The sequence below is a fragment of the Rhineura floridana genome, chromosome 20 (assembly GCF_030035675.1).
Source record: "Rhineura floridana isolate rRhiFlo1 chromosome 20, rRhiFlo1.hap2, whole genome shotgun sequence".
Classification (NCBI taxonomy): Eukaryota; Metazoa; Chordata; class Lepidosauria; order Squamata; family Rhineuridae; genus Rhineura; species Rhineura floridana.
The window spans coordinates 18883252-18897371 of record NC_084499.1 but is presented as its reverse complement, the minus strand read 5'-3'; the positions used below and the strand labels follow the sequence as shown (position 1 = coordinate 18897371).

Below are 14120 nucleotides of genomic sequence, written 5' to 3'. Positions count from 1 at the left end.
GGAAAAAGGCTTATATTAACTGTTTCCTCTCCACTGGAGAACTGTGCTTAATTCATAAAGAGTGCTGTGGTCTGTAACCAGGGAGCTCAAACTGAAGGGGAATCCACCATTCAGCATCCTTCAGTATCTCCCAAGGCAAAAGCAGGAGCACTTTGTCTCTGTGTGTGGACGTATGTATGTGTGCATACAAGCAGCAAGGTATCAATGTATTAGACCAGTTCCAGCACCACTCTCTCAACTGGGTCTAGAACAGAGGTGGCCAACCTGTGGCCCTGCGGATGTTGGACCCAGCTACCATCAGTCCCAGTCAGCATGGTTGGAAATAATGGGAGCTCTCGTACAAGGACCACCCAGTGGCCAGCCCTGGTCTAGAACACATTAAAGGGCAATGGTTGAGCGAATACAGGAACTCAAAGGGCATCAGGTTAAGAAACAGTGTCTGGGTTTTCCTTTTTCCTCCTGCGTCCCATTCCCTCTTTTGTGTCGTGTCTTTTACGTTGTAAGTATGAGGGCAAGTACTGGCACTTGTAATCATCTCTGTGAGCCTTTTTTTTGGCTGAAGGCCAGAATAAAAATGCTTTGAATCAATGCCTTATCCTGACAGCAGGTTGTATGCTGTATGGTGCCTTAATGTTAATAATGCTTGCAATTCACATGAGTAGAGATCTCCTCTAAAGTCAAGGCGGATCTAATCCCCACTCAGAGTTTTCACTTGGGAGTAATATTTGGGGGTGGGGGAAGGCATGCTGATGGTAGGTAGGACTGAAGGTAAAAAATGGACCAGGCTGCTTCTCATCTCTCTCCCTCACCCCTGTGTCGGTCTGTCTGTCTCTCTCTCTGGATGCTGGACCTAAGATCTCTGTGGCTGAGTGCATTGCAAAACGGGAGTGCGGAGAATCTGAACCAACCCCCAGATTCGGCACCCAAGAGGCCAGATGGAAATATCTTGTGCTCTTTGCAGAGGAAACCTGAAATATCAAAACTGAGCCACCCCTTCTCGATGTTCACTTGTGTGTCTTGCAGCAGGGGAAACGTAATGCTCTCTCCTGGTATTGTACTTGTCTTGAGGGGGAAGGGTCATGGATTTTTTTAAAAAGAATAAAAGCTGGCATGCAAGTGTGAAGCTGCTCAGATGACTGTTTCTTGCTCATTCTCTTTCTTCCTGCATTGAGTGTGTTAACACTGTTGTCCACCCCCCCCTTTGAGCATTAATGGGGGCGGTCTTAGTAATCCCATTTAGTAATTCCACTGGAATTCTTCTGGAATCCTGCATTCCTGCAGCTGCAGTGATGGAGAAACCTCACGCTATGGAAAGCAGAAGAGGTCAGAATTGCTCAGTTTCAGGGTATGCCTCTTGTGACACTCCCTGCAATGTGACCACAATGCAATTTCCCAGAACTGCTTTCCTGTCTGGGCAGATCAGAACTGCGGTGCCCTCTGTGTTACATAATGCTCAGGGTGCTTTTATTACCATTATTTTTGTAGTCTAACCTCTCCCCCCCACGCGCCTTTTTATTTTTTGCTCTGCACTGTCTGGCTACAAAAAGCATTACTTGAAAATATTGTGGTATGCCATAGAACAAGGGGTCAACAACCTTCTTGGGCCCATGGACACATTGGGGTTTTTGAGCAAATGCCGCCTGCTCTGGTTGCTTCTCTCAGCTTTACCCCAGATTGGCCCAGAGAGAGAAAGCGCACACGCACACAGACATGTTCCGTGCTCTACCTCCACTATCAGAGGCAGCATCCTTCTGAATTCCAGTTGCTGGAAGTGGCAGGAAGGGAGAGTGCTGTTACACTCAGGGCCTGCCTGTGGGCTTCCCATAATGGGCATCTGGCTGGCCACTGTGAGAACAGGATACTGGACTAGATGGGCCATTGCCTGATCCGGCAGGGCTCTTCTTCCGTTCCTACTCTGCTTTTCCAAGGGATCTAAATAAAAGTCAGATCTAGCAGAATTAATCGAGAAGCACATAGAGCTGAAAGAGGAAGTGGGAAAGAGTGTCACTCTTCCAACTTTCTCCTCCAGCTGTATGTACTTTCCAAAGGAGCCCCAGCCAGCATGGCTGTTGGTCAGGAATGCTGGGAGATGGAGTCCAGCAACATCTGGAAGGCCAACATATCCCCTGTTCCTGATCTAAGAAGGAGCATTCCCTACTGCATACAAAAGATGAAAGAATGCCTCTGTTTAGAAGAGGCATTCCCTCGTGAGACAAGGAAATGCCTCTTCCAAGATCACGGGGTGGGGAACCTGTTGTCCTCTATATATTTGTTGGATTCCTCACCCCCATCACCCCCAGCCAGCATGGCCAGTGGTTGACAGATGATGGGAGTTAACAGAGTACAACAACTTCTGGAAGGCTGCAGGTTCCCCATCCCACATATAAGCCAACTTTATATGTAGCAGAGACTGAGGCTTTTTATTTTAACCTCTGCAAGAACCATTGGTGGCTACTGGTCTATGGCTAGACTGTGCCTAGTGGTTTATCGACTTCCCAGTAGATAAGTGCCAAGTTTAATATGCATAGGAAGAATAACGCTCAAGGGTAATAGAGACAGGTGCATGAAAAGGAATATGGACTCCTATCTTTAAATGCAGGTTTTTTTTAAAAAAAGAAAGCATATAAATCCCCTGGCTTTCGTTTTGCTATCAGTTCTTGTTTTGATTTTGTGTGCATATTAATGAGGAACGACCTAATTGACCCTTGTTAAACCAACATGAGAAAAACACGATCATCCTTTCTCTGAATTTCATGGTGAAGTGTTACAACCAAGCAATGTGCGCAAAAATGCATATATTAGGGAAAGCATGCAAACAGTGAAAATAACATTCGAGAATACATTCTATTAGGGAAAATTGCAAAAATGTGTATCTTAGTCAAAACTGCATACAAAAATATGTACATTGGGAGAGATCTGCCCTAAAATGTTGACGAATTTTCATGAGATTTTTTTTTTTTTATAAAAAAATCACAGATATGGAGCACTGAATTTAAGATTGGGAAAAACAAGGAAGTGTTGAGAAACCGAAATTGCTAAATTCGTCCATCCCTAAAGCGGAGCCACGAGGGGTTAAAGTGTGCAGTGGGCGTTCCTTGCTTCATGATGTCACGAAGTCAGGCAACCAAAGCCTGAAGGGGGCCCTTTGTTGGCAGTTCAATGTAAGCAGCCTCCGCTTGCCGGACGGATGGACAGATGGACGGGATTGAGTCTGAGGGTGGAATGGCGAAATTTAGTAGGAACTCTTGCTTGAAGTAGTTTATCCCAGCTTTCTATTTTTAAAAAAATAAAGGGGGGAGGACTCTCCCTCCTGTCACCTTCTCCAGTGCCACTCTAGAAACTATAAAGAATGTAAAAAAAACCCCAAAAACTCCAAGTTAATTTTTTTTTTTAAGGCGGAAAGGTTCAGTGGGGCATGTCAAAAATGGATGATCCGCTACTTTGGCTTCCTGAGTTAACCGTTTCTTAGAAAGGCTGGATTTGTAGCCCCCCCCTTTTTTTTTTGTACCGGAGGGAACTTTTGTGTGAAGTTTTCAGGAGAAGAAGAAAAGGAAGGGGGAGAGAGAGAGGGAGAGAGCGCATACAAAACCAAAGAGCCTTGCTCTAACCAATGAAAATGTTGGAGATTTGCCTGAAATTGGTGGGTTGCAAGTCGAAAAAAGGACTTTCTTCATCTTCCAGCTGCTACTTGGAAGGTGAGTTTGGAGCTGCAGACCGTTTGGAGGAGATTTTCTGTGGAATTTCCATCTAGCTGGATTGTTCTGGCCAGGCTCCCTTTGCCTAGGCCTCCGGCCAATGTGCTTCCAGAGAAGAGCAGCTCCTTTAAAGGGGGGGGGGGATGAACTGTGATACTTCAGAGGGCCCTTCCCCAAAGTCAGCCTGCACTTGATGGTTTTCTGGCATGGTGGGGCTGTTGGGGGGGGGGCAAGGAAGAAATTTGTGCTCTCAGTGGTTTCCATGCATCTTCCAAGACCAGGTGACTTTTATTAACTACGATATACGAAAGTGTGTTTGATTCTTTTCCATTTATGGTCGAAGACTATCAAGAGTGCCTACTGACAATCCGCTGAACAAAACCATGTATCTGTGCGCCTTGGGCATCTTTTACGCCTAGCCTAGCCTAGGCGGCTGCTTTTTAGAACAAGGGATGAAGCCACATGGGCTTTAAAGATGAATTTTAAAGCAAGACTTGTTCTCGGAGAGAGCTTTGCATCAGCGTATCCAAAAATTAATATAGAAAAGGTGTGTGTGTGTGTTTGGGGTTGTGTTGATGTTTTTACTACAGTTCGTCTTGCTTTTTTGCAACAGATACTTTAGTTGCATCTTTTAAACTTCTCTTTCAACGTCCATCTGCATTTTCAACTTTACAGATATTATTTTGCGGTTGTTGCAAGTGGCCTTCAAAGTCGCATCGAGACCTGGGAGTGAAAAGGCAGCCCTTTGCTTAATACATAATAGAGGCAGGGATTTGTAATACCATAATGCTCTTCCTTTGGAATGCTGGGGGCCAAGATTCAGTTTGTGACTCTGCCACAGATTCTGCATTTAGACTTGAGCAATTCCTTAATCTGTTGTCCCAGTTGTCTATTTCTGCAACCATCAACAGTATGTATTTTCCCTACCCAAAGTTTTCTTTTCTTCTGACATTGTTTGGTCCATGTAGGCAGGCCAATGGATTTGGACAATGGGTAGGCTGAGGCTTTTGGGTGTCATTCATATATAAACATCACACGTGCCAGAAGCCTCTTCTTGTTCGTCAGTTTAGCAAGCGGAAGCGAGTCCCCATGATTTCCTTGAACCAGTCAGCGCAATCTGTTGCTTGTCTGTTGGACCGTTGGCCAGAGAATTTTCCATGAGAAGCAAAATAGTTCTTTAAAAAGCGGATCATAGAAACTTCTAATAAGTACCTTCGGGGCAAAAATTGTGGCCTGCTTGTAAACATTTCTGAATTGGGAAGCTGCATTTTCTTGGTTAGATTTGGGGCTCCAGCAGTTGTTGAGTTTGATTCTCAGCTCAAAGCAAAAGCATTCCCCCCTCCCCCAATTTCCATCTTCTCAGCCAATTTTGCTTTAAGGAACTGTTTGGAAATATCCTGCCACCTTTATCGTACTATTCATTACATTCTGGTTCAAAGGGTTTTGGATGCAACCAAACTTTTTTTTTTTTGCCTACAATTGGGGCTGGAAAAATAATATTTTAAATTCTAGGTGCCAGAATCAAATTTAAAGAAGACCTTAATTAAAAAGATATATATATTATAGGCACTGGGCCTCCAGAGGACTGTTAAAAAAGAAATGCCAGACAATTAGGAATGCAGATCTGGCTCTTGAGAATGTTGATCTTTCCCCTGTTTATAAATATTGTGGGACACTTTTCTAGCCTCCATGTTAAAAAATGCATCCCCATAGTCAGCCATCTAGGTTGGGAAAGGGATGGAAGAGGGTGCTCCAAGGCCCCTTCAGTAGGCCTGCAAAGTGCAGTACTGCAGCATTTATTTATTACATTGCTTTTATATCCCACGTTTCCTCCAAGGAGCTCAAGGTGGCACACATGTTCCTCCAGCCCTCTCCGTTTTATCCTCCCAAAGACCCTGTGAGATAGGTTAGGCTGAGAGGCAGCAACTGGCCCCCAAGGTCACCCAGTGAGCCCCTGGCCTCCCCTCATGTCTCACTGCTTCAGCTATTGGCCAGTATGCTCACTCAGTTGGTATCAGGGTAGCAGGGAATGGTAATCAGGAACTCCTACATGAGCTGGCTTTAACCCTGGGGCTTTGCTTGTGTGATAAGGCAGCCTTTGCCAACCTGGTGCCCTCTGTATGTTTTGGACCCCATCGCCCATAAGTTTCAGCCAGCACAGAGCTGTGCTGTACTGACTGGGCCTGATGGGAGTTGTAGTCTAAAACACATGGAGGGTACCAGGTTGGCAAATTCTGCAAGCCACCAGCCAGCATGGAAAGGGCTGTAGATCAGTGCCTGTGTGCATGCTTTGGTTCAGTCCCTGGTGTCTTAAAACCTTGAAACCCCCGTCAGTGTCTGTGGCATGACTTTGTATAAGGCAGCTTCTTATGTTCGTATGAATTCAGGCAGGCAAGGAGGCATGCAGCATGGGGAAGCTATGAACCCAAACTCTACAAGGCTCCATCATGTCAGTACCTGAACCAGGATCTCAGATGCATGCTGCCTACCCCAAGCATCGTTGCAGATCTTAGGTCAAGGGGCCGGTTTGTTTATTACATATATATCGCACCCTTACTGCAAAGAGCCCAAGGTGGTGTACGAGTTTCTACTCCTCCTAATTTTATCCTCACAACAACCCTGTGAGGTAGGTTAGGCTGAGAGGCAGTGACTGGCCCCAGGTCACACAGTGAGCTTCATGTCCGAGTGGGGATTTTGAGCCCTGGTCTGGTTGATGGAGATGCTCTTTCCAATATTTGGGCCTATAGTCTGTATGCACTTCATTATTGCATCATGTGCTGTTCTGGGTACCACTACAAAGATTACCATGTATTATTTTCTCTCCCCCCCCCACTCTCTTGTCCCTCACATGTTTGGCCAAGCTGGGTGACTGGATATTTGATTGGTTTGATTGTTTACTGGATCAGCGCCCCACCTTTTGATAAGTGCCCTCAAGGCAATTTACAAAACGAAATCACATATATTGCTATTGGTATCAGTGAACACATATATTGTGTAATGCAGACAGTGTGTACTTGGGTGACCAAAAGCCTCCCACCATGCCATGGGGTTGTTGCTGGATTGCCCCTGACCTTACGCCCTACTTGCCACTCAGGCTGTTTAGAACCTAAGGGATCACTGCTGGTATCTTTTCTTTTTATCATTGACATTCTTAACTAGACTACTGCAATGCTGTCTGGGTAGGGCTGCCTTTGAAGAAAGCCCAGAACCTTCAGCTGGTGCAAATTCAGCCACCAGAATAGCCATAGGTGCTAGTGGTAGAGGCTGCTCCATTAGGGCGAATGGGGTACCACCTCACCAAACTCATTCTGCACCCAACCAGCCCAATGCTGCCTCTGGAAAATTCTGCAAATTACTTGGGAAGACAGATGGACTAATGTTAGCATTTTGGAAGAAACAAGGACTACCAGTGTTGAAACAATGGTCCTTCAACATCATCTTCGCTGGACCGGCCATGTTGTTCGAATGCCTGATCACCATCTTCCAAAGCAGCTAGTTTACTCCCAACTTAAGGATGGAAAATGGAATATCGGTGGACAGCAAAAGAGTTTTAAAGATGTTCTTAAAACTAATCTACAAAAATGTAACATGAGCATTGAGACCTGGGACTCTTTGGCCCACGAGCATCCCAATTGGAGGTCGGCTGTTATCAAAGGTGCTATGGACTTTGGAGAAGCACGAGTACAGGACAAAAGGGACAAACAAGCTAAGCAGAAGGCACGTCAAGCAAATCCTCATCAGGACTGTCTTCCATCTGGAAGCCTATGTCTAAGCTGTGGGAGGCTGTGCAGATCTAGAATTGGCCTCCACAGTCACTTACGGACCCACCGTTAAAGACCTTATCTTGGAAGACAATCTTACTCGGCCACGACTGATTGTCAGTGAAATGAAGATGAAAATGAATTCCCAGCACGTTTACAATCCCATCATTGCAGGGACTAGCCCTCTTGAATGTTTATTTATTTTATTTTTATTTATTTATTATTTGATTTATATCCCGCCCTTGCTCCCAGTAGGATCCCAGAGCAGGAATGTTCAAGTTAGAGATTAAGTTTGCCATTATCAAAACACGCCATATTGCGCAACTGCATCCATCCATTCCTAGTATAGGTATACTTGAACTTTCCTATCATGCACTCTGTTAGTGTTTTTTTTTTTTTTTAAATCCGCCTTCCCAATTGGCCTATGCATTTCATTTTAAAATACCTGCCACTTCAAAACAGATTTGTCCCCTGTCATTTCCTTTTTGTCGTTTTCATTATTCTATCCCAAGAATTTCCTGAATCATGTCATAGTTTCTACCAACCCATGCGTGGAACAAAATCTGCATACGATCATCTTTGAAATTTTGTTAGCTAACTGTGTTTTCTGAGTTGTGGTGGGTCTTTTTTTATTTTTAAAGCTGGCTTTACTAGCTCAGGTGATACTGATCCGTTAACACTTTATTGTGGTGCTTAAATGAACTCACCAGTTGTGGCTTCCATACAACACCACACATTCATACTCACATTCTCTCTTCCCCCCCATCCTCTCTCTGTCTTCCTACTTGATTCCACCTGGTAAATATTATCTTAAGAAACCGGAAGGACCAAATGGTTGACAGCTGCAAAGCCCCCCTTCCAGTCTCCTCCGAGAGAGAGAGAGAGAGAGAGAGAGAGAAAATCAAATGGGGGACGTGTAGTCTGGTGTCAGTGCAGATGTGGTCTCAAAAACGAACTGCATCCATATGTCCTGAAGAGAAGATAAAATGATCTTGCTATTTAAAAGAAGACAAAGAAGCTACTGCAGCCTTTTAATACTTTATTCAAATTTTTAATGCTCTGCTGCTGCTTTTAAAGCAGAAATTTTGCTTAAAGCAAAAACTTTCATTTAAAGCCCTAGTAAAGCTTTGCTAAATTGGTGTAGACTGCGGTGAGTGGGGAGAACAATGCATGCTGAGAAGAAAAAACCCCACCACCTTTTGTTTGTAAAGTAACCAGAAAAGTGATTTCTTTCATTCCCAGCCATTGGATTCTGCAGATGTTCTTGTATGATAAAAAGTGTCTTATTACAGTAACCCCAGAGCCATCCAATGCAAGAAGCAACCAGTTAACTTTTGCTGTTCTTCTTCGAAAGCACCCTGCTCTCTTTTGCTCGGTGTGTGTGTGTGCGCTTCCAGATTCTGCTTCTTATAATTGGAAGAAATGAAGTACCACACAGAAAGAGTTTGATTCTGAGCTAAATATGATGGATGAAATTCAGTGCCAGTGAAGCACACAATACATGGAGGATAAGGCTATCAGTGGCTACTTGCGCTGCCCAGTTGGTGCCGACCCATGACAGGACCTTTTCAGTGGTGGCTCCCTGTTTGTGGAATGTCCTCCCCAGTGAGGTGCATCTTTCTCCATCACCATTAAATTTCAGGAGGTATTTGAAAATGTCCTTGCTTACATTTTATGGCTGAAGAGCACTGTTCTTGGCAACCTGAAGATCACTGACAATATAATGGTTTTAGCTGTGTTTTAGAACATTTTTAACTGTGTTTCACAATCTTTTCAACCGGGTTTTAGAATGTTTTTAATTGTAATTGTTTTTTGAAATGTTTTAACTATTTTTTAGTATGTATTTTTCTTTTTGTCAATTTTTTTGTTTGCTACCCTGTGCTGTGTAGACTGGGGAAGGTTCTGAGGGCCAGACAGAGAGACACAGAGGGCCACATTCATCCCCCAGGCCAGAGGGTCCCTACCCCTCTGATAAATAGCAATTTGTGGCATAGTGATGGCGTAAACAGCAACAAACACTAACCAGTTATCTTCCATTTTACAGAAGAGTTGCAGGAAGCACCTCAGACTAACCATAGGAGCTGCTATTTATACGCCTCTGTTAACAATATAGAGCATATTATGCAGGCAAAAGTTAAATCTCTTTGATTTCAATTGGAAAATTAAGCAAGTATTTCAGATCCTGCCTTTGAAGTTGATGAGGCATCAAAGGGCTTCCCTTTGTTTACTGAAAACATTTATATCCCGCCCTTCCACTTCATTTGCAGCACTTGGAGTGGCTTAGAACTATTTAAACATACACACACAAAGCCAAGAGAAATTAAGCAATAAACATCAGCAACAACAACAAATAAGCCACTAAAAATAGAATGCAGGTGCAGGAGGGAAAAGCAATCTAAGACAAAATACAAGTGGATACTAAAAGACCGTCTGCTCTTTCGTATGCTGGTTTGGACTTTGAGGTCACTGGGAGATGCCCTTTTCAGAGTGCTGCAGACCTCTGAGATGCAGAATGTGGCGATTCATGAGAGGGCGTTCTCAGCAGTGCCACCCTGACGCTGGAATGCCTTCCTCTCTCAGGCGTGGGCAACACCAACACTGGTTTAAAAATGTGGCAGTTCACCCAAGCATTTGTCTAAAGCGGTGCCCCTTGCTTGGCTGATGTAGTTACCTTCTTAGCACATGGCACGGAGAATAATGTGCGGGGCAGGGCCACCAGAAGGTGTCACTTTGGGAGAGTCCGAAGGGCTGAATAGAGAGACCTCAGGGGGTGCATTTGGCCCTCAGGCCTGTTTCCCAATCCCTGTGCTAAGGTCTAGCTTTATTCTTTAAAACATGGCTGAGGAACCTCCTGCCTTTGTATCCAACCCTCAATCAAGACCGGCAAAGGAGCGTTCCTGAAAGACAAGCTTGCCTGTGGCTGTCATTCTTCCTGTACAGGGGAATGGTGGCTTGTACTCTAAAAAGTGCAACATCTAGGAAGATCAACAAACCTGCCCAGTGAGTTGAGTGTTTACTCGCAAACATACCCTAGAATCCACTACACGAGGGGTGGGCAACCTCAGATCTGGGACCCCCGAATGTGGCCCTCCAGGTCTTCCTGTTTGGCCCTCAGGACTCTCCCCAGACCAGACACACACGCCACTGGCCCAGTTCTGAGCCCTCGTCTAGTGGTTACACCTGGCTAGAATGTGCCCTTGACTTGTGACAATGCCTCTTGCTAGCCTGGGTGGAGCGTAGAGAGTGTGTGTCTGTGTCTGGCCACACCCTGCACTGCCATGTGGCCCCTGGGAAGCTTGCCCACAAGGGAATGTGGCCCTCAGGCCGAAAAGTCTTCCCACCACTCCAGAGGTTCTCAGGGCTTCATACCTGTGACCGAGAGCAACAGCCCTGGGAATGACATGCATTTCTAAATTAACTGCTGCTCGATGGAGCTAAATAACTTTTGTTAAACATGAGACAGGTGTGTATGTGTGAAGGAGGAATTTAGTCTCCAGCTTCTTATTCCTTATGCATTTCCTCCCCAGCCTTCTGCTGCCTTATTTGCTTCCAGACGTTGTCTTTCCTTGTTGTCTCCCCAGTGTGTCTCGCTGCATCTTGCTTCTCCGGAAAGGCTTGGCTTCTGTCCATCACCCTCTTAAACAAACACCCATTTCTGAAGAAGATGGCCATATAGTGTCACAGGGAGATGTTTTGGCTTTGATCCCACACATGCTCGATCTCCTGTTGTGAGAGGTCAAATGCCTGCATAATCTTCATCTGTGTGTGTGTATGTGTAAAATAAAATAATTTATATTTATGAAACGCTTTCCATGAGGCACCCTGAAGCAATTTACCATATAATAACATATGTACATACTGTATTTGAAAAACAGTTAAAACAATTGAATATTATATAAGCAATTATACGTTTAAAGCAGGCATGGGGAACTTTTGGCCCTCCAGATGTTGCTCAACTACAACTCCCATCAGCCCCGGAAAGCATGGCCAGTGATGACGGGAGTTGTTGTTCGGCAACATCTGGAGGGCCAAAGGTTCCCCCAACCTGGTTTGAAACAGCCATGTGTGTGTGTGCTGTGGCAGGTTTCAAAGGGATGAAATAATTTCTTTGTGGCATGATGAGCTTTCTTCATCACATGCACGATGAGCATGTATGGATCTCCCCACCTCATCCCCGGTGATTTAAGTTGAGCCCTTGAGATGGAATGTAATTTTAAAACAGTGTTTGCCTCACCAATATAGAGGAGAGACAACCTTTCTGACTTGCTCGGACTCTGTGTTGGGCTCAAGGGTGCACGCTGTCTTTGCTGTAGGGTGAAGACTCTTGTCCATCTCACTTTAGACAGATTCCAAATGTGTGCGATGCCACAGGTGGATGATGGTGATGCAGTGTGTAGGAAAATGGCAGTCCCTGCATAATACTGGTGGCCACAGCTCTGTGACAAAACCCACATTTTAAGTGGGGCCATGTGCATAAGTGCGGTTTGTGGGATTCCTCAGGGATGCTGGAAAGGGTACGGAATCCACCCCCCCTTAACCTTAAAAAAATGTTTTGCTGCTGTGCTAGCACAGACTCAGGGCTCCTCCAGAGTTGTGTTTTCTGTGAGTGTGTTTTGCTACATGTCTTTGGCACAATAGTTTGTTTATTACTATTTTTAATTAAATCTATATCCCTTCCTCCAGAAGGAGCCCGGGTGGCAAGCAAAACAATTTAACAACAACAAAGTATTCTAAAAACAATTAAAAACATTCTAAAAACAGTTACGCTTAAAACATAATAAAAACAGTTGCAGATAAAAGCATTCTTCTGTTCAGCGATGTCGAGGTTGCCAGGAACCTTGAGCCATCAAATGCCTGGGTAGACAGGAATGTTTTCAAATTCTTCCTAAAAGCCATTAATGTAGGAGACAGACACACCGCGCTGGGGAGGGCATTCCACAAACGGGGAGACACCACTGCAAAGGCCCTGTAATTGAGCATTAGTGGTGAATTTATGCAGGACCATCCGCACACCTTTTTGCTTTATTACTTGTTCTGTGATGCTTTTCCAATGTTGCCGCATTATTGTCCTCTGGAGGGGCACTCTTGCACTATATTACAACAAACTTGGGGGAGAGAGAGAAAGAACCAGATTTGTGGTATGAAAGGTTGCAGGATTTCAGCAGAAAGGGGCATGCATCAGTTGGTAATGAAGCAGAAGGTCCACCCTGAAAACTTTTGCAGGCGCAAATACTGAAAGCAGAATTGTGTATAACCTCCCTGATGCCATCATGAGCACAAATCATTGTTCATGCAAAATGAAAAGGATGTCTGGTGAGGCCCTCAATGCTGTGCTCTGAGGTCTTTCCTCAGAGAAAGGGATTGTGGGTGAGGTGGCCCCTCAGAGCTCCGGCACTGCCGCTGTTTTGCCACAACCTTGAGGAACACTGTTTAAAGTAACTTTGAAGAGTATGTCCTGCTGTCACAGCAAAATGGAAGCACACGTGGACTCTGTGGGGCTGGCTCGCTCTGAGCATGAGCAAGGGCCGCTTCCTCAGAGGAAGTTCTGCAAGGCATGGGTTGGGCACTCTGGGGAGTCCCATAAGAGCCTCTCGTGCCTCTTTTTTCTTTTTTCAGTAACAAATGCCATAGCTACAAAACATTTTGATTCCCCCTCTCCAGATGGATGCACTGATTTTTTTTAAAAAATGATTTAAGACAGTCTTCCCCATGGCTGGCTGGAGTTATAGTCTAAAATATCTGGAGGGCACCACATTGAGGAAGGCTGGTTTAACAGGAGAGTAGGCTTGTGCTTGTGGGATCCACTTCATCTTATTTTATTTTATTTTTGCTAGAACCACAAGATCCACCAGCCAGAGCCAGATACAGGAGAAACAGAATTAAAAATTTCTGAGCCCAGGATTTGTTTTGAGTACTGGCACTGAACTGTGCTTAGTCCTACCATACAATAATCCATTCTTGGTTACCTGATCCCCACCATTCTTCATATCAGCAGTATAATTTGTGGTGCAGAGGTCATTCTTCTGTCATTGTTAAACAATTGGGAGTCCAAAATCCTGGCTAGTCTACTTTATGGTTGACCAGAGATATGCCAATAGACTCTGGTCTAATGAGGCCAAGTCCCTGAGTTGTGTGCCAAGAAACTTTGGTTCAAATTTAACACTTTGTTTTCTGTTAACTCAGTTTGGGACGATCCTTTCCGGGGGTTTTGCAGGCCACTGAGGTTTGGTATCTGAAACCTTGGCCAGCTTCACTGTTGCTTGGAACTATCTAACGAAATGCAGGGCCAAGGTCTCAAATGACCAGCATAGGGCTCAGCACCTTTTTTTCTTGATAAGTGAAATTGATTCTATCCCTATGAAACTTGGGGCAAATTGCAGGTTGCAAATTCAGGATGCCTATTGTCCATTATTATGGGTGCATTCCGTTACTATCAGCGCCTCCAGGCTGCTGCTGTTTTGCAGGTGGGAGGGGTTCACATACCAGCAAATTCAGGATGTACAATTGAAGGTGGATTTGGCACTCTTGTTCAACAAACCCACTTCTCACCCCCAAAATTAGACATTTTGCACAAGGAGACAAGACAATGTTCTGGAAAGTGTTTAATTGCTTGGCATGACGTCGTATAACCTCCCTGCAAATCCATCGGAATGAATGCTCAGTA

General features: G+C 44.8%; 1 protein-coding gene across 3 annotated transcripts in view; it reads left to right on the top strand.

Annotated features, from left to right (window-relative positions):
* The window catches only part of ABL1 (ABL proto-oncogene 1, non-receptor tyrosine kinase), a 117944-nt gene that overhangs the window by 54331 nt on the left and 49493 nt on the right, over positions 1-14120 (top strand). The window contains exon 1 of one of the 3 annotated variants that reach the window (XM_061603684.1): positions 3156-3695. The exons of the other annotated variants lie outside the window; for them this stretch is intronic. Within the exon in view, the coding sequence (XP_061459668.1) occupies positions 3611-3695 (85 nt within the window). The 5' untranslated portion in view covers positions 3156-3610. Of the gene's footprint in view, positions 1-3155; positions 3696-14120 lie in introns of those variants that run through there. 3 annotated transcript variants of the gene reach the window in all.